The 18689-nt window shown below is 44.0% G+C and overlaps 2 protein-coding genes across 2 annotated transcripts; both read left to right on the forward strand.

Annotated features, from left to right (window-relative positions):
• The first annotated feature begins 353 nt into the window (after positions 1 to 353).
• spon2b (spondin 2b, extracellular matrix protein) lies at positions 354 to 6301 on the forward strand. Its single transcript, XM_061686232.1, has 5 exons — positions 354 to 591; positions 1303 to 1526; positions 2107 to 2298; positions 2873 to 3059; positions 6123 to 6301. Exons 1-5 carry the CDS (start codon positions 354 to 356, stop codon positions 6299 to 6301), a joined length of 1020 nt encoding a protein of 339 aa, XP_061542216.1.
• Positions 6302 to 11734: 5433 nt separating this feature from the next.
• si:ch211-255i20.3 (transmembrane emp24 domain-containing protein 11) lies at positions 11735 to 17977 on the forward strand. The gene is made up of 5 exons (XM_061686441.1): positions 11735 to 11952; positions 12085 to 12176; positions 16503 to 16628; positions 16727 to 16873; positions 17828 to 17977. Exons 1-5 carry the CDS (start codon positions 11823 to 11825, stop codon positions 17975 to 17977), a joined length of 645 nt encoding a protein of 214 aa, XP_061542425.1. The 5' UTR covers positions 11735 to 11822.
• The last annotated feature ends 712 nt before the right edge of the window (positions 17978 to 18689 follow it).

An 18689-nucleotide genomic window follows, 5' to 3' on the forward strand; every position in this document is an offset into this window, starting at 1 on the left:
GAATAGGTTTAATGTCGCTCGCAAAAAAATTATGTAAAAAGTGTATGTGTATCAATAAATACTGTAGTCTATTTATAAGCAGGTGAGTATGAACTCAAACAAAGCAATATTGAGTAAATACATACTACTGTAATGGGAGCAGCAGCAATCATAGTCAGCAGTGTTGTATGCAAAAAAATAATAGAATAATAACAATAAAAAATGAAAAAACATATATGTGTCAATAGCCTAAATCCAATAGGCGATTTAGAGTCATCAAAGAATCTAACATGTTTCTGGGACTGTCCATTTCCATTAAGAGTATCCTCATTATTTTCCTTAGTCTCCTTTCCCACTTATTCCGCCTCATTATCATGGACGCATCGACAAGCATCTCCTCCGCCAGCGAGGCCCTCCGCCGCCTCGTGGTGGTCACGATGCTGACGGTGGGCAACGTCGTCCATCCGATGCCCGTACCGACGGACGTGCCCATGTGTACCGCATCTGAACCTGCCCAGTACAACTTGACCTTTACCGGGAAGTGGACGAGGACGGCGTTCCCCAAACAGTATCCCGTCTACCGCCCCCCTGCACAATGGTCCAACCTTGTCGGTGAGTACACATAGAACTATTGTATATTCCAGTTGTACACCTGCAATTCCAGGTTTCAGGGATCCACGTTATAGACCAGCAGGAACATTTATACACTGCAGTGGACAGGCTGTTGAGAAATTTTGCCCCCAAACCAGTTGCACTTGGCAACACAAAATCTTGAGAGGAGACCCACAAAATAAGTCTCAAGAAGTCATGCCTGAAAAGCGACAGGAGGTCTGCCACTTTAGGGTCAATTTGGCCATTCCAGGGGTCACAGGGGGAGAAACATGTCCTAGAGCTCGAGATTTTGTCAAATTGCTACAAAATAGAGATGAACTACGCTAAATTGTGAAAAACGTAGGTTTTCATCTTTGTGTGTGTACGGAGTATGGCAGCGAAGTTTGTTGACTTGCCATAAAACGGTGGTAAAACAAGACTTAAGACTGGTTGAGTGAGAGAACCAAATGAGGTTCAGTGCTGTTGGGTCATTACTCAAAAAACACACGAAGACAGCCTTGTGAAAAAAAAGTGATGTAATAAGCATCAGATCTCATCTCGATGCACCAGCCAGATATGAGAAAACCACCTGAATTCACAAACTCGATACCCCAATAAGCATGAACTATTATCAGGAATTAATGTAAATTGGATATAAAGTGAATAATGTCCCCTACTATGTAATAAATACACTGTGGTGATTCTCCTTGTCTTTCCTCACTCTGCCCTTAGGCGTGACCCACAGCTCCGACTACCACATGTGGCAGCGTAATGGCTTTGCCAGCAATGGAGTGAGGGAGTTCACGGAGAAAGGCGAAGCTTGGACGCTCATGAAGGAAGTGGAGCAGGCCGGAGAACAGATTCAGAGCGTTTATGGCATCTTCTCAGCTCCTGCTGTCGTAGGAGGCACCGGCCAGAGCAACACTGTGGTCGAGGTCTTTGCCAGACACTCCTATGTGAGTTGCTCACACACCTGACTTGCTAAATACTAGTTCGGGAATACGATCGGACCCTGTCAGGGGTCAGTGTATGATAGACGACAGCGGACTGGACAAACCATTCAATTTTCTGTCAATATTTAAAGGCTCTTTCATTGAATAAAAGCCTAAGTAAAGAGGTGCAGAGTGGAGCACCAGGAAGTGGAGCACGTATGACCTCAATGCTTGCTGCCATACATCGCGAACACTGTCGCAAGGACAGCTTTACTACTTTCCAACAATCAACATGTGACAAAACGAGGGAGCCTGTTGCTGAACCGGCGGCTTCGACGTTTCCAGTTGCTGCATCCGTAAGGCAGATTTATGCCTTGACTCATTATGTAAAGCTCAGCGGGAGCAAGTATTCAGGCTGGTCGTAAAGTTGGGGGGATGTGTCTGGCCAGGTTTGACGTTAGAACAGATGCAGTGTTACCCAGCGTCAGGCTTTGATGTTGCAGTCAGTGACTTACCTTACAAATGGATTGCCTGAATAGCCTAGAACGGTATAAGACTATCTCCTAAAATGCCAATCTCTCTCCAATGTTCATCAATTCTCCAGCTGTCGTTTATCGTGCGTCTCATTCCGAGCCCCGACTGGTTCGTGGGAGTGGACAGCGTGGACCTGTGCGACGGCGACCAGTGGAAAGACAGCGTGTCTCTGGAGCTCTTCCCATACGACGCTGGGACTGACAACGGCTTCACATTCTCCTCTCCCAACTTTGAGACCATGCCGCAGGACAAAATCACCCAGGTAGGTCATCCAACGATGGGCAAACAGATAAGTGGAAAATGGCTGATCATGATGCTGGCATTTTAGATTCAGAGCTCAAGCAAGCGGTACAAGGGCCCTCTTCGACTCTACGATTCTGAGGCCAAATAACTATTTGAGGGCTTTCTAAAAGGCTTGTTCACACTGGTGAAAATATGGTGACTTTTTGAAAATTCTGCCCCCGAAGCTACTATGTCTTCAGAACACAAAATTTAGTAGGCATGTCTATAATGAGTAGACCCACACAAAAAAACCTCAAGAAGCCATGCCTAAAAAGACACAGGAAGTCTGTGATATTGGTTTAAAACTAACATTTTAGAGATAGAGATCTTTCTTGAGATTTTGTCTGAAAGCGACCAAATTTCAACTACGTATACTAGACGAATGGGTTATACTGAGTTGCGAAAAATTAGGAGTTTTCATCATTGCTATAAAACATGAAACTGTGATAACGCAGCTTCACAGGTTGAGCAAATATCTTGGTCTGTTTACATTTGTTATGTTCCGGAACATCTTCATTTATCTAAAGCCATTTCTTGTCCTTCTCTCTTCGCAGATAACCTCATCCTTCCCCAGCCACCCTGCAAACTCCTTCTACTACCCCCGCCTGAAGCACCTCCCACCCATCGCCAAGGTAACGCTGACCAAGATAAGGAAGACAAACCAGATCATTAGCCTTCCGGTGGAGCCCACCCAGTCCAACCTGCTGCCAACAGGGAATGAGATTGAGGACAACCTCATAAGTAAGTCAGAGGAGCAACTAGTCACGCATGGTCGAATACATGTCCTCAACACAAATGTACAGATATAAATCTCATTTGCTGAGCTTGCGTTCATGTGGGATATAATCAATAAGCCATTAAACAGCTGTTATACAAAAAAAAGCATGTGATGAGTCTTTTTGATTTCAATTGTAACACGCTAAACCTACTAATTATTTCCAAAGAACTGCATGTTTCAGATGATTACTTGGCAACCATCCAAACACCATAATAACATAAGATCAACAAGTGTATTCCACATCTACAAACTATAAACCAACACGAGATGCATGACCAAAACTTGAAACAAGGCTAAGGGCATGCTGACCTGCTCGGAAACATTGGGGAGTGTTTTGGGGAGACATAAAAAACTCAAAGAGGACCAGAAAGAAGGGGTGAAAGGCACATTTTGGCAACTTATGGAAGAGTTTCATTCTTAGAAAATGATGGATCAGCCACCCAAAATGAGAGGCAGATGCTGATGTTTCACAAGGACCGTTATTAATGAGGTGAAAGCTCCATTCAGTCTGCATTGATTCACAGACAGTTGCTGTTTATGACTCCCTGTTGTAATGATGAAGACCGAGCTAAAGCAGAAAGCTGAGAAAAATACAGACCTTTTTATAAGACAACTACGCGGCACTGTTGGATGGGCTACGAGAATGAAGGCCAAAATGATCAAGGTTATATAGAAGGAAAACTCCAGTAATTAGAACACGGATTTGTTCACCCTGACTACGCGTCAACAAAAGGTCAGGTTCCCAACAGTCAGGGTTTTCCAGAGTTTGCACAAATAACCTAGAAAAGTATAGCTTTTTAAAATTACAGCTGTTGTCAAAACCATCCCAGGTGACACAGATCCGCAAAAAAATCTGACAACGCTGTCATATGCATGCCAGGCCAGTAGTTGCTAATGTTGATGAAACCATCTTTGGTAAGTAACACAACACTGAAGCCGGATTGCTGAAGCGCTATTAGCACAAACGCTACCATGGTGATGAATCTAACAAATTGGTGTTTTGGCGGCAACGTGCTCGCACATGCTCAATTATTTTTACAGACTATACTATTGGCTTCAAAAACGGACACCTGTTGTTACACTCTGTGGTCATGTAAACAAAGAGTCCAAACAGCAGTTTTTACTGGTTTTCAGTTCTTAAAAACAGCTCCTAATCAATAGATTTATCTTTTACTTATTCCTCAATTTTGCCCGTAGGTCCGAAACATGATGTTCCCGACCGATTCACAATCACCTCCTTGAACTCAGTTCTGTGTAATACATTCACAGGTGTCAACTAATATCGGCCAAGTTTGATTGATGGTATTTCATCCTTTGGCCTACTAACGTTTTTCCCTGTGTCCTTAATGGACCTGCAATATGAAGAGGGAATCAGCCTTGACGCAGTCATCCAACAGGCCAGGCCATCCATCCTTCAGTGGTGCCTCTGCGCATTGCGTCATCCTTCTGCTTTTGTACTTTTACTCGACACCCATTTATACTCAATCTCTCTTATAAGGTTGTCAAAGGCGTCCCGAGCTCTTATTCGCGATTGTGAACAGATAAACGCTGACAGTGAGACATGTAGTAGATGAGGTGTTCGAATTCCCCTATCTCTGGATTCACTATGTATTAAAGAAGGGGTGGCCAACTCGACAGGCAAAAAGAGCCCAAAAAAAAGACACACAACCAATGAAAGTCAACATAACCACATCAAGTTACATTTAGGGTTTAGGGTCAAAGGTTAGGGTTATGGTTAGGTGTTTATGGTGAAGGGGTTGGAGTTATTTCTAATATTCCGTTTAAGGGTTAGAAATTGGGGTTAGGGACTATTGTTAGGATTAAAGTTAGAAGTTTATGGTAATGGGTAGGTGTTGGGGGTATTTGTAATGTTCCCTTTAAGGGTTGGAAGTCGGGGATAGGGGCTATGGTTAGGGTTAGGGTTTAGGATTAGGGGTTAGAGTTAGGGTCTTTGTTCGAGGTTAGTTATTGTATTTCAAATGTTCCCTTTTTGGGTTATGGTTACGGGGTTTCAGGTTAGGTGTTAGGGTTATTTCTGTTATTTTTCCATGGTGTTATTTCTAATATACCTCCTCAGGGTTTGAGGTTAGGATTTGGGTTTAGGATTAGGCGTCAGGTGTTACGTTTATGGGTTTGGGATTTAGGATTTGGCATGGTGGAATACTGGTTAGCACAGCTGCCTTACAGTTCGGAGGACATGGGTTCAAATCCGGCCTCGCCTGTGTGAAGTTTGCATGTTCTCCCCGTGCCTGTGTGGGTTTTCTCTGAGAACTCCGGTTTCCTCCCACATTCCAAAAACATGGATGGAAGGTTAACTGATGACTCTAAATTGTCCGTAGGTGTGAATGTGAGTGCGAATGGTTGTTTGTCTATATGTGCCCTGCAATTGGCTGGCGACCAGTTCAGGGTGTACCCTGCCTCTCGCCCAGAGTTAGCCGAGATAGGCACCAGCATACCCGCGACCCTCATGAGGATAAGCGGTTCAGGGAATGGATGGATGGATGGGTTTAGGATTTGGGGTTGGAGTTAGGGTTTAGGAATAGGGTCATCGGTTCGAGTTAGGTTTAGGATTAGGGTCACTATTGTGGGTTAGGATTATGTTATGGGTTTTTGCAAATACTTTCATTTATGTTTTGGGGTTAGAATTAGGGTTCAGGATTTAGATTTAGCGGTTTGGGGTTTAGGAAGCGTTGTTAGGTTTTTTTCAACTATTACCTTTTAGGGTAAGGGTTTAGAATTTTAGATTAGGGTTAGATTTTGGAGGTTAAGGAAATTGGAATGGGGCCAATCCTTCCAATTGGGTACGATGACCTAAAATAAGTACCATGCTCCTCTTCGTATTTCGTCATTATTCAGTTCTTATATCTTAGAAAGACCAAAGGAAGGAAAATGACCTCTCTTCTATATCTTAGAAAAAGACCTCCCTTCTATATCTTAGAAAAACCTCCCAAAAGAAATGGAGCGCATGCATCTTGGCGATCCCCGCATCCACCCCCCGTACTAAAGTCTACCATTGTGCAATGCAGAAACGCCGCTGGACTGCGAGGTGTCGGCATGGTCTCCCTGGGGCCTGTGCAAGGGCAAGTGCGGCAAAGTTGGCCTGCAGCACCGGACGCGTTACGTTCTCATGCACCACGCCAACAACGGGGCTCCCTGCCCCCTGCTGGAGGAGGAGCGGAAGTGCATCCCAGACAACTGCTTATGACTAGGCCTGGAAACGAAGCAGGAGAAGAAGGGGAACGACGGCAGAGGGAGGAAGGACCGGAAGGCGCGACAAGGTCGGAAAAGACGCCGGAGGAGATTCTACAGCAAAAGGTCTGCGGTTTATTCACTTGAGTCATGAACTGTCAGTGTAAAAATAAGCTTCTAATGAATCCTAATTATAGATCTGAGCTCAATAGAAAAGTGTAGTTTGGTATTGTCACCTTAAGACACGAATTCAATGTTGCGGGCGATCTAAAAGTGGTTTTAGGATGAATAGAATGGAAGAAAAAATTATGTATTTATTGACTGGATTTTAACCTGTCATGTACAAATATGAATGTAGTCATTTGTATTCCTTTTTTTGTAATGCTATTAAGGTACTGGATTCATACAGAAAATATTTTTGTACAAAACAGTACTGCAAATGTAAAAAAAAAAATTGTATGCTCAATAAAAGTGTGTTTTCTTTGACATTAAAAAGGTCACCAAAAATGTCTTTAAAATTTAACAATTGAAAATGTATTCTAGACCTCGCTAAGGTTCATTGATTTTGCATGAGATAAGGGGGTCTTCACTCAATAGCCTACTTCTTCTTGTCACACATTCCAAACCGACTTGACCGAACAGCACCAGTGGCAAGAGATACAAATCAAAGCCCTGTGTTCAGAAAAAAAGTTAAATATCAGGACTAAAAGAAGAAACAGACACCTTTATAATTCCCAAAATGTTGATCAAACTTACATAGTTAAGGCATCAGACTTTGGAGGTTCCACCGTATTATGACATTTCAAGATGTGTACCATGTAATATGGATGAATTGCTTCTATAATATTAAAGAATTACAATGTCATTTTAAACCTTTTTAACCTTCATTCATACTCTACGTTAGATAAGGATAGGGTTGGGCATCGAGAATCGAGAATTGACTGGAACAGAGACGAAGGTTCCGGTTCTCCCGGAACTGTTCAAATTTAAAAATGTCGGTTCCCAGTTTCGATGCCCAGTCCTCCAGTTGTGAAGAAGAAGTGGCAAAAAACAACGAATAAACGACATAAACCAACGAAGAAGAACGTGCACGATGATGTCCTTGTGACCAACAGCAGCGGCAGCGGCGGCGAACAAAAGTGTGTCTCAACTTTGTTAAAATGAATGACCAGACGCCTCAGTGTAACGTAACACAAGATTATATTGCGCAAGGGAGGCTTTCACGGTGTGTAGCGTCTGATGCGCTCCGAGCCTCAGCCTACACCGCGCGTTAACTGGGTGAGCGAAACATTTATATTACAATGAATTGGGACAAAATTCACATAAACATCTCACAAACACTAACCTTCTGCCTCATCGGTGGGTAAGGAGAGGAATCAGCGTTTTATAGCAAAATAAAAAAAAAGAAAACAAAAGGCTACCATCTTAAAAGAGGAAGTCAAATTAAAACTTGCACATGTAAACCATTTGACGTGATGAAACAATCCCAAATAATTATTTCAACAATGCTAACGTTTAGCTGAAACATTAATTAATGAATGTCAATTGGTTTAGTTTCACACACTTGCCTTTTAGTTCATAGGTTTGATATTGATACTGGTTATAAAGAACCTCGAGTCAAATGTTCATTTTAGTCTATGCTCCGGGCCGCTAAGAAAACAGATGTTTATAATTTGGACACCCTTTATTTAAACCATGCAAACTTTTTTGACCCAACCCCCTAAAAGAATGGGAATCGAGAATCGTTTGGAACCAGAATCGAAATATGGAACCGGAATCAGAATCGCTCAAATTCAAACGATGACCCACCCTAGATATGGATAAAATATATTGTTTCTTACGTATTTCTGTCCATCTACCGGAATCTTGTGGGTTCGATCCAAACATCACAGTAGTGCCTGAAAACCGTTGCGGGCAGTGTTGGGATTTGAAGCAAATCAACGTGCCTTGATGTGCTTAGCGACCTTACAAGACCCCACTCGTTCAAAACACATACTTGTATCTATAGTAACATACTAGGAGCATGAAAAAGCCTTACACGTGTTATCATAAACTGGGTAAAGGTGCTGACCGACTTTTAAACAAATGATCTACCTCACGAGCCTTGAAATCACACTTGATGCTGCTGCACGTGCAACAAAGTATTACAGAATCCCGTTTAATGTACAGAGCAGACATTATTGCAATTGTGACAGAGAAAAGTGCCTTTTTTCCCTGAATTATGCCAGTTGAAATATGTAAAACAGACAAAAACGTGCATACGCCTCGGCTCTCATCACACCGGAGGAGACAGCTTGAATAGCAATAGTACACTGGCTTGGAATTTTCTGGCTTTGAATGATGACAGAAGGGGAAATGAGTGAAAGACACTATGAGCAGTCATAGGAGGAGAGCTGGTACAATTTCCTGTACGCACTTCTTAGAAATCTCATTAGCTTATGTCATGAGGAGTCCTATACCGTCATGTGTATAGGGTTATATCTTTCCTCTTCACTGGCACATCCACTATGTAAACAAATACAGTGCAGCTCAGCCTCTGGCTCACGGAAGTAATGGCTAGCGATATGCTTTTGGCAATACAACAAAATTGTTAACTCATTTGAATCAGCATCATGCAAATGTGATTCAAATAGTGCAGACTGTTCAAAGTGTCTACACTGTTCTATTCCTGAGAAGTTGACAAAATACTGATGTTGCACTTTCCTAGAGAGAAAATGTCTTTCAAGGTTACAAACGGTGCGCAATGAACAAGCTCGTGTAGGTGTGTAATGCCGTAGGACGCTAGGGCTGAACGATAAATCCTTACCGTATCGATATCTAGATATGAACATTCAAGATATTACAGTAATATCTCAAAATCAACAATATCAACGATATAAATGTATAATTACTATGCGGCAGCCCTAGGATTTGTGGTCACGTGACAAGAAGGCACATTTAGTTAGCACCATACTGTTTTTCATGTAATTGTTTTACATTTTTGGCATTTTTCCCCCATAAGAATATTAACTGTAACTCTGACTTTACTGCGGTAGTGTAGGTTGGTTAAGTCTTTCCCAACCTTTATTAAGCCAAGGCTCATAGATTCTCATAACACACCACCAAACAAAAATGTCACAAAAAGTATATATACTGATATAAAAGTGACCTTATTTCAATTGACTCACAAATGTACGTCCTCTGTGTGAAATCTGGAAATGTTCAACAGAAAACAAGACTAATATTCTGTCGTATTAATGGCAACAGGTGGATGGACAGGTTAATTGTACTTCCATCTCGTGGAAGAGCATTGCATTGTTCTGTTTGTCACGATACATCACTGAATTACATCGATGAACAGAGATACATTTGGAGTAAATAATAAAACAACTGATCAAATTCAGTGAATTTGCGTATTTCCCTATTTCTCGTGGAACACCTGATGATGCACAATGGTTGGGAATCATAGCTTTACTGTGCCATATACAAACCAGACCGTAATCTTAAACCCAAGGTACCCACCAAACCCTGATTTCTGTCTTACTACTCCACTCATACTGGTTAGTGATCACTATCAACTGCAGCTACTTTGCCACCGTTTGACAGCGCCCATTGGATCATCCAATACTCAGAACAACAAGGAAAGTCCAAGGAACTCAGGTGATTATGTAAGATGGATATTTTTTGGGGGAGATTTCTAAACCAGCTGCAGATGCTGAGATAATCCATTCAAACAGATGTACAAGCTATTTGAATTCTTGAATTAAAAGCCCACAATGAAGACAAAAGTCATTCCCATGACGAGTCTACGTAAACGTGTGACCACAACTGTACTGAAAACATTATGACACACACAATCAATGGTTTTGGATTTTGTAAACGACAGATCTATCCTACTTACATATGGCTGCCAAAGATTATATTGATTCAGCATTCACACCATGGTGTGGGAGGACACGGAGTTGTGATACTTGACTTGAGTGTGAGAGGACGATGACAACTTTAGCAGATGCTCACTTTGAGAGGAGAATCTATTCTCTGTGGGGACGTGGGTGTTTAGATTACAAATGACCTCATGTAAAGCAAGTACGCTGCCTGTCAGTCATCTACTGTGACAAATAGCGTGGATTATATGTATTCGCGGTACTCTATAAATCTTAGATTTGGATGTCAGTAAGAAGAAAACTAGTGATCCTTACGCCAGTGGCGCCTTTGAACGTAATCGGATTTGTTCAGATTACAAAAAACAAAATCCCCTTTAAGATTAATTGTACAGTAGATGGAACAAATTGCCTAGCGCAAGAAGCTACCCTAGTAGTTTCTGTAGTCACTCTGTATAGAATATGTAATTTACGATTTATTCGATTTCAAAATAAGAAAAATCCCCTTTTTGATTAATTTTAGGAAGGCTAGCATGACAAGCTAACGGTCCTCATCTTCACACTGTACATTGTGTTGTGGAATTAAATCTGATTCCATTCTGAATTTAAAAAAGGAATAATAATAAAAATAGAAATTTCTAAAATAGAAACAATTACCCCTGTTAACATGAATTGTATTTAGATAACCCAACTAACACAACGTCATTGGGGCTCCGTCGGCCAATCCCCGAGATGGAGTCCGAGCTCTGGAATTTGCTCAAAATTGCTGCTTCCAACCAAAATGGCCAACTTCGGGCATGGGTCCATTTCGTACGCCAGGTTATAATAGACATGTCCACTCAATTCCGCGTTGATCGGTGAAACTCGTGTTGGGGGTTAATTTTTTTTTTTTTAACTTTCCAAGAATAAAAGTCATTGTGAAATGCCACTATCGGCTCACATTTGACAACATTGGCAAAAAACTTTCAGAGTATCATACAAATGATGAAACTTTGCTCTAACACATAAAAAACAAAACTGTAAATCTAAACTATAGCAATAACAGGGACCATTAAATATGATGTAAATTTAGCTCATTAGGGGTATATTGTACAGTACAAATATGATGTAAATTTGGTACATTAGAGGCATGTTGATCATTAAATAAAATAATTGACCGCTGCCATTAAAGTAATGTGGACAACTTAAATGTATCAACTAAACACAATATACTAATAATTTAATACTTGAATTATTTGCTTGTTGATGTTTACTGTTTATTGTTTAATAATAATAATCATCATCATCATCATCATCATCATCATTATTATTATGTCAAGAAATTCTAATAACGGCATTTATTGTGAATTGGGTATTTGGACCTGCAGTGTAAATCCAGCCTTAGATAGACAGAGTACACTTATTGAGTTCACAAATGACAAATTGGATGATTTGATACCTTTCTGGAAACAACATGCCCATGAGGAAACTGCTTAGCTGCTATTGGCTGGCAAATGAACCAGTCACACCATTTGACCCATGTCTCGTCACGCAAAGTAGCACCTGTGACTTTCTCAGACTCGGCAGCCACCAGCATAGACTCGCTGTGGTCTTTGGAAAACCCATTAAGCATTTATAGACCTGTTTTATTGTACCTCCCAAGGCAAATTCTGTTTAATAGGCCATAGCGGAGTGACCATGAGGCTACGACGGGCTGGCTTCTTCCTGCAGGCTTACCTGACGCTGGCGGCCGCCATGTATTTCGATCTGGGCGAGCAGGAGGAACGATGCGTCATTCAGGAGATTCCCGAGGACATGTTGGTGACGGGTGAGTCCTGGAGAGGGGATAAGAATGAGCCAAAAAATAGACAGAGAACTTCTGAGAACGAATAAATGTGTCTTGTAAAACGTGATGACTTACGGCAGGCGGCTCAGCTGAGCGTATCTCTTTCCCCCTCAGGATATTTCCTGTTGCAGCCGTGGGACTTGAAGTCGTCCACCCACTCGCCTCAACTCGGCGTCACTGTGACGGTCAGAGACCCCAACCATGAGGTACAGTGAGGGACGTTTTTGCAAAAAAAAATACCGTCAATGCCGTCTATTGTTTTCCCCACGCTTGATTTCTGATACTTCTGTACATTTATCTCACTCAAATGTCATAGATCATCAAACCCATTTTAATAGATAACAAAGACAACCCAAGTAAATGAATGTGAAAAAGTAATTGCCCCCGGAACCTCATAAGTGGCTGTGCCACCCTTGTCAGTCATAACTGAAATCAAACGTTTACAGTAACTGGTGATGAGAATTTTGCATCATTGTGTAGGAATTTTGGCCCCAAAATGAATAATGGTCATGATACAGTGGTGCCTTGAGGTTCGTGTAACTTGAGTTTCGAGTTTTTCAAGATACGATCCGCCGTTTGGCGGATTTTTTGCTTTGCTAAGCGGAATTTTCGAAGGCAAAAGTTCAGTGGTTGTTTTACATACACATTTAATTCATATTTGGTGTATACTATATTTTGCAAAATACAAATAAATGGGCCTTGTGTCTTTTGCAATGTTCAGCGCAACTCCGTGAATGGTTTCCACTGTGATGCTTTCTTGTTATCAGGAAAATAATGTGAAAATAATTCTGCTCTTGTTGTCAGTCCGCTACGGAAGGTATTTCATATTTAGAGTGTGCTATATTTGACAAATTGATTCTGCCGGCATTCACAAGTCTCAGGAAAAGTAAATTTTTTTGCTTTGACTTGGGACCAAAAATTTGAGCTACAGTACGAGCGATTTATGGTGGCAGTGAAGTCAACTCACTTCACAACAAGTAGCCGTTTTGGTAGATAGTCTAATAAGAGGCTTCAAGCTGTTTATGACACTCCCAGTTTCATTGAGTTTACGTAACCGTAAAACAAAGACATTTAAATGTTCATCCATCCATCCATTTTCTACCGCTTATCCGGGTCGGGTCGCGGGGGCAGTAGCTTTAGCAGGGACGCCCAGACTTCCCTCTCCCCAGCCACTTCATCCAGCTCTTCCGGGGGGATCCCGAGGCGTTCCCAGGGCAGCCGAAGGGCGTAGTCTCTCCAGCGTGTCCTGGGTCGTCCCCGGTGTCTCCTCCCGGTGGGACGTGCCCGGAACACCTCACCGGGGAGGTGTCCGGGAGGTATCCGAATCAGATGCCCCAGCCACCTCATCTGGATCCTCTCAATGTGGAGGAGCAGCGGCTCTACTCTGAGATCCTCCCGGATGGCCGACCTTCTCACCCTATCTCTAAGGGAGAGCCCGGACAACCTGCGGAGGAAACTCATTTCGGCCGCTTGTATCCGGGATCTTGTTCTTTTGGTCACGACCCACAGCTCATGACCATAGGTGAGGGTAGGAACGAAGATCGACCGGTAAATTGAGAGCTTCGCCTTTCGGCTTAGCTCCTTCTTTACCACAACGGACCAATACAAAGTCTGCATCACTGCAGACGCTGCACCGATCCGCCTGTCGATCTCCCGTTCCATTCTTCCCTCACTCGTGAACAAGACCACAAGATACTTGAACTCCTCCACTTGGGGCAGGATCTCATCCCCGACCCGGAGAGGGCATGCCGCCCTTTTCCGACTGAGGACCATGGTCTCAGATTTGGAGGTGCTGATTCTCATCCCAGCCGCTTCACACTCGGCTGCGAACTGCTCCAGTGAGAGTTGGAGCTCACGGCTTGATGAAGCCAACAGAACCACATCATCAGCAAAAAGCAGAGATGCAATACTGAGGCCACCAAACCGGACCCCCTCTACACCTTGGCTGCGCCTAGAAATTCTGTCCATAAAAGTTATGAACAGAATCGGCGACAAAGGGCAGCCTTGGCGGAGTCCAACCCTCACTGGGAACGAGTCCGACTTACTGCCGGATATGCGGACCAAACTCTGACTCCGGTCGTACAGGGATCGAACAGCCCGTATCAGGGGGTTCGGTACCCCATAATCCCGAAGCACCCTCCACAGGACTCCCCGAGGGATCGAACGCCTTCTCCAAGTCCAAAAACACATGTAGACTGGTTGGGCAAACTCCCATGCACCCTTGAGGACCCTGCCGAGGGTGTAGAGCTGGTCCACTGTTCCACGGCCAGGACGAAAACCACACTGCTCCTCCTGAATCTGAGATTCGACTTCCCGACAGGACCCTCCTCTCCAGCACCCCTGAATAGACCTTACCAGGGAGGCTGAGCAGTGTGATCCCTCTGAAGTTGGAACACACCCTCCGGTCCCCTTTCTTAAAAAGGGGGACCACCACCCCAGTCTGCCAATCCAGAGGCACTGTCCCCGATGTCCACGCGATGTTGCAGAGGCGTCAACTAGGACAACCCCACAACATCCAGAGCCTTTAGGAACTCCGGGCGAATCTCATCCACCCCCGGGGCCCTGCCACCGAGGAGCTTTTTAACTACCTTGGTGACCTCAAACCCAGAGATAGGAGAGCCCGCCTCAGAGAACCCACACTCTGCTTCCTCATGGGAAGGCGTGTCGGTGGAATTGAGGAGGTCTTCGAAGTACACTCCCCACCGACTCACAACGTCCCGAGTCGAGGTCAGCAGCGCCCCATCCCCACTATACACAGTGTTGGTGGTGCACTGCTTTCCTCTCCTGAGACGTCGGACGGTGGACCAGAATTTCCTCGAAGCCGTCCGGAAGTCTTTCTCCATGGCCTCACCGAACTCCTCCCATACCCGAGTTTTTGCTTCAGCGACCACCAGAGCTGCATTCCGCTTGGCCAGCCGGTACCCATCAGCTGCCTCAGGAGTCCCACAGGCCAAAAAGGCCCAATAGGACTCCTTCTTCAGCTTGACGGCATCCCTCACCGTTGGTGTCCACCAACGGGTTCGGGGATTGCCGCCACGACAGGCACCGACCACCTTACGGCCACAGCTCCGGTCGGCCGCCTCAGCAATGGAGGCCTGGAACATGGTCCATTCGGACTCGATGTCCCCCGCCTCCCCCGGAACATGAGCAAAGTTCTGTCGGAGGTGGGAGTTGAAACTCCTTCTGACAGGGGATTCTGCCAGACGTTCCCAGCAGACCCTCACAATACGTTTGGGCCTGCCACGTCGGAACGGCATCTTCCCCCGCCAACTCACCACCAGGTGGGGATCAGTTGACAGCTCCGCCCCTCTCTTCACCCGAGTGTCCGAGACATGCAGCCGCAAGTCCGATGACACGACCACAAAGTCGATCATGGAACTGCGACCTAGGGTGTCCTGGTACCAAGTGCACGTGTGGACACCCTTATGCTTGAACATGGTGTTCGTTATGGACAATGCGTGACGAGCACAGAAGTCCAATAACAGAACACCGCTCGGGTTCTGATCTGGGGGGCCGTTCCTCCCAATCACGCCCTTCCAGGTCTCACTGTTATTGCCCACGTGAGCATTGAAGTCTCCCACCAGAACAATGGATTCCCCAGCGGGAGCGCTCTCCAACACCCCCTCCAAGGACTCCAAAAAGGGTGGGTACTCTGAACTGCTGTTTGGTGCATAGGCACAAACAACAGTCAGGACCCGTCCCCCCACCCGAAGGCGGAGGGAGGCTACCCTCTCGTCCACCGGGGTGAACCCCAACGTACAGGCGCCGAGCCGGGGGGTAATAAGTATACCCACACCTGCTCGGCGCCTCTCACCGTGGGCAACTCCAGAGTGGAAGAGAGTCCAACCCCTCTAGAGAGGACTGGTACCAGAGCCCAAGCTGTGTGTGGAGGCGAGTCCGACTATATCTAGTCGGAACTTCTCGACCTCGGTGGGGAGAATATGGGTGCAGGCCCGGCCACCGGGCGCTCGCCTTTGAGCCCCACCACCAGGCCTGGCTCCAGCGGGGGGCCCCGGTGACCCGCGTCCAGGCAAGGGAAAACGAAGTCCATTGTTTGTCGTCATCATTAGGGGTCTTTGAGCTGTGCTTTGTCTGGTCCCTCACCTAGGACCTGTTTGTCATGGGTGACCCTGCCAGGGGCAGAAAGCCCCAGACAACTTAGCTCCTAGGATCACTGGGACACAAACCCCTCCACCACGACAAGGTGACGGCTCAAGGAGGGGCATTTAAATGCTGTGGGTGTAAAACAACCACAGAACCTTTGCCTTCGGACAGACATGCTTGATTAAGGAAATTCAGTCAGATGGCCATCCCAAGTAGAGATTGTCAGTAATGTTTAAGAGATGACATTCTTCACACCCAGACAAAACAGATCCCACTATCTGGCAGCTTTCTCCCATTATAAATGGTACATCATATTGTATAGCAGCCAGTCCTCGCATTAGACTTAAAAGGTTCCACTTAATGTCTTGAAATATCATAGAACAATTTATATGTGTCATTATTTCTGTTTGTAATGCACTTAACACTAGGTTTTGATGACCAAACGCTATGGCATCTTCGCTAAATTCACCTTCACGGCGCATGCGTCCGGTCAGCACTTCCTCTGCTTCCAAACCAACTCCACCAGATTCTCCGTCTTTGCTGGAGAGCGTCTGGTGAGACCAGCAAACACACATAACCAATCACACAAGGCTTCATTATTTTTTTGTTTGTTTTTTGTTTAAACAATCATGTTTATTCTTTTGTTCGGCAGAAGTTGCATTTGGATGTTCAGATAGGAGAGCACGTCATGAATCCCAAAGCCGACGGCGCCAAAGACAACCTAAAGACACTGGAATACAGCCTGCAACATCTCATTGACCAGATGGTGTACATTACCAAGCAGCAGGATTACCAGAGAGTAGGGAAAGCCGATATAGCTTTAGAATAAAATATTCTATTTTCTCTCTTTTGCTTAAAAAAAAAAAGCAAACAATGACATTATTCAACATAAGTTTTTTTTGTTCGTTTGTTTGTTTGTTTGTTTTTTCCCTTTCTGGGATTAGTGTATTCTCCTGATACCAAACAAGACACCCCAAAAATACAGTATGTCCTTTTTCTTGGGAAAAAAAGTAAACACAATCCACCATCATTTGAAACGTTTAACAATTTAACATTATAAAATGAGCCATCAAACTGCATGGCTCAGCTGGTCCATATGTTTGTTGCCAGCCCTCTCACTGTCTTTTCTCAAGTAGAATTGTGGGTGAGGCAACATTTTTGCTATTTGGAAGCACATACCTCGGGTATTGGTTAGCCGTGATTGGTTTCCACCGTGATGCTTACTTGTTAAAAGGAAAATAATGTAAAAATACCTCTGCTCCTGTTGTCTGTCCACTACGGAAGGTATTGAATATTTAGAGTGTCCTGCATTTTACAAATTGATTTCTATGGCATTCACAAGCCGCTGGAAAACTCTATGCTCCATGATCTACAGCCAGCCTCATACTTCAGTGGGTCACTCTCCTCGGTGGCTGCGCACACATTTCTAGGTTACGAACGATGGGCATGTCATAAGTCTTGACGGGAGGATGTGCATACTTGCAAGCCAGGCGTGTAAAAAAGAAAAGACTTGCGCACAAACAGGAGAATATGACACCAAGTTGACAAAACAGACTGCTTTTGAAAACTAGCTCCTCTCTTCTCGTAGCCATGTGCTTATGTAAGCAGTGCATGTCAGTGGGGATGCACTTCAAATAAACTCAAACTGAAATTAATTGATAAAATCGATTAGTCACAAAGACCAAACAGAGGGTGATTCATTTTACAATACAGTATGTCTGATCATGTATAAAATTGTTTTTGTTGCCTCCAGGAAAAGGAAGAGACCTTCCGTCAGATCAGCGAAGACACAAACAGTACCGTGCTGTGGTGGGCTGTGGTGCAGACCTTCCTCCTGCTCTCGGTGGGTTTTTGGCAGATGAAGCGGCTCAAGGATTTCTTTATCGCCAAGAAGCTCGTCTGATCGGCGCGTCGACGATGATGGGAAAATAACATATTGTCATTTACTTGTACATTACTGCTATGATGATTACTTCGAGCTTTATATCTAAGAACAGGGCTTTCCAAACTGTTTTAGTAGAAGTTTGTTTCTTCCCCAGGACCTTCAAATTCTCAGAGTAATATTTTTATAACATTGACATACACTGTACATAAAAGAATGATACCAAAAGGCAGAAATGAAATTACCAATTTTAGATGCTGACCCTCAGTTTGTGAAAACCTGCCTTAGAATAATAAATAGTTATGAAGTTATTAACGTGTACTGTATATGGCTATGAAGGAGACATTATAGATTTAGATTATAGATAGACAAAAATTATAGACATATTCTTTTACATATTTCTCGACCTAGTGTTTACTTTATTTTTATTTTTTTTGTTGGTTCCTGTCTTGCCAGGCCTTGTTTTAAAGAAGAGGTGTTTAATCTCAATGAGACCAACCTGGTTAAATAAAAAATAATAATAATAATAAATAAAATAAATGTAAAATTGACTCGTTTTAGGGGCGGATCTGTGTCATGCAGTGCGCCAGCCCTACTAGCATCTCATACAATACTATCAGAAGCTAATGCTGGTAACTTTGTTAGCTAGTGCTAATCTGAGTTAAACCCGCAGCTCTGCTTACCTTCCGTCTTTGAACTGATATTGCAAAACTGGTTGTTTTGCCTCGGAATT

The sequence above is a fragment of the Phycodurus eques genome, chromosome 9 (assembly GCF_024500275.1).
Source record: "Phycodurus eques isolate BA_2022a chromosome 9, UOR_Pequ_1.1, whole genome shotgun sequence".
Classification (NCBI taxonomy): domain Eukaryota; kingdom Metazoa; phylum Chordata; class Actinopteri; order Syngnathiformes; family Syngnathidae; genus Phycodurus; species Phycodurus eques.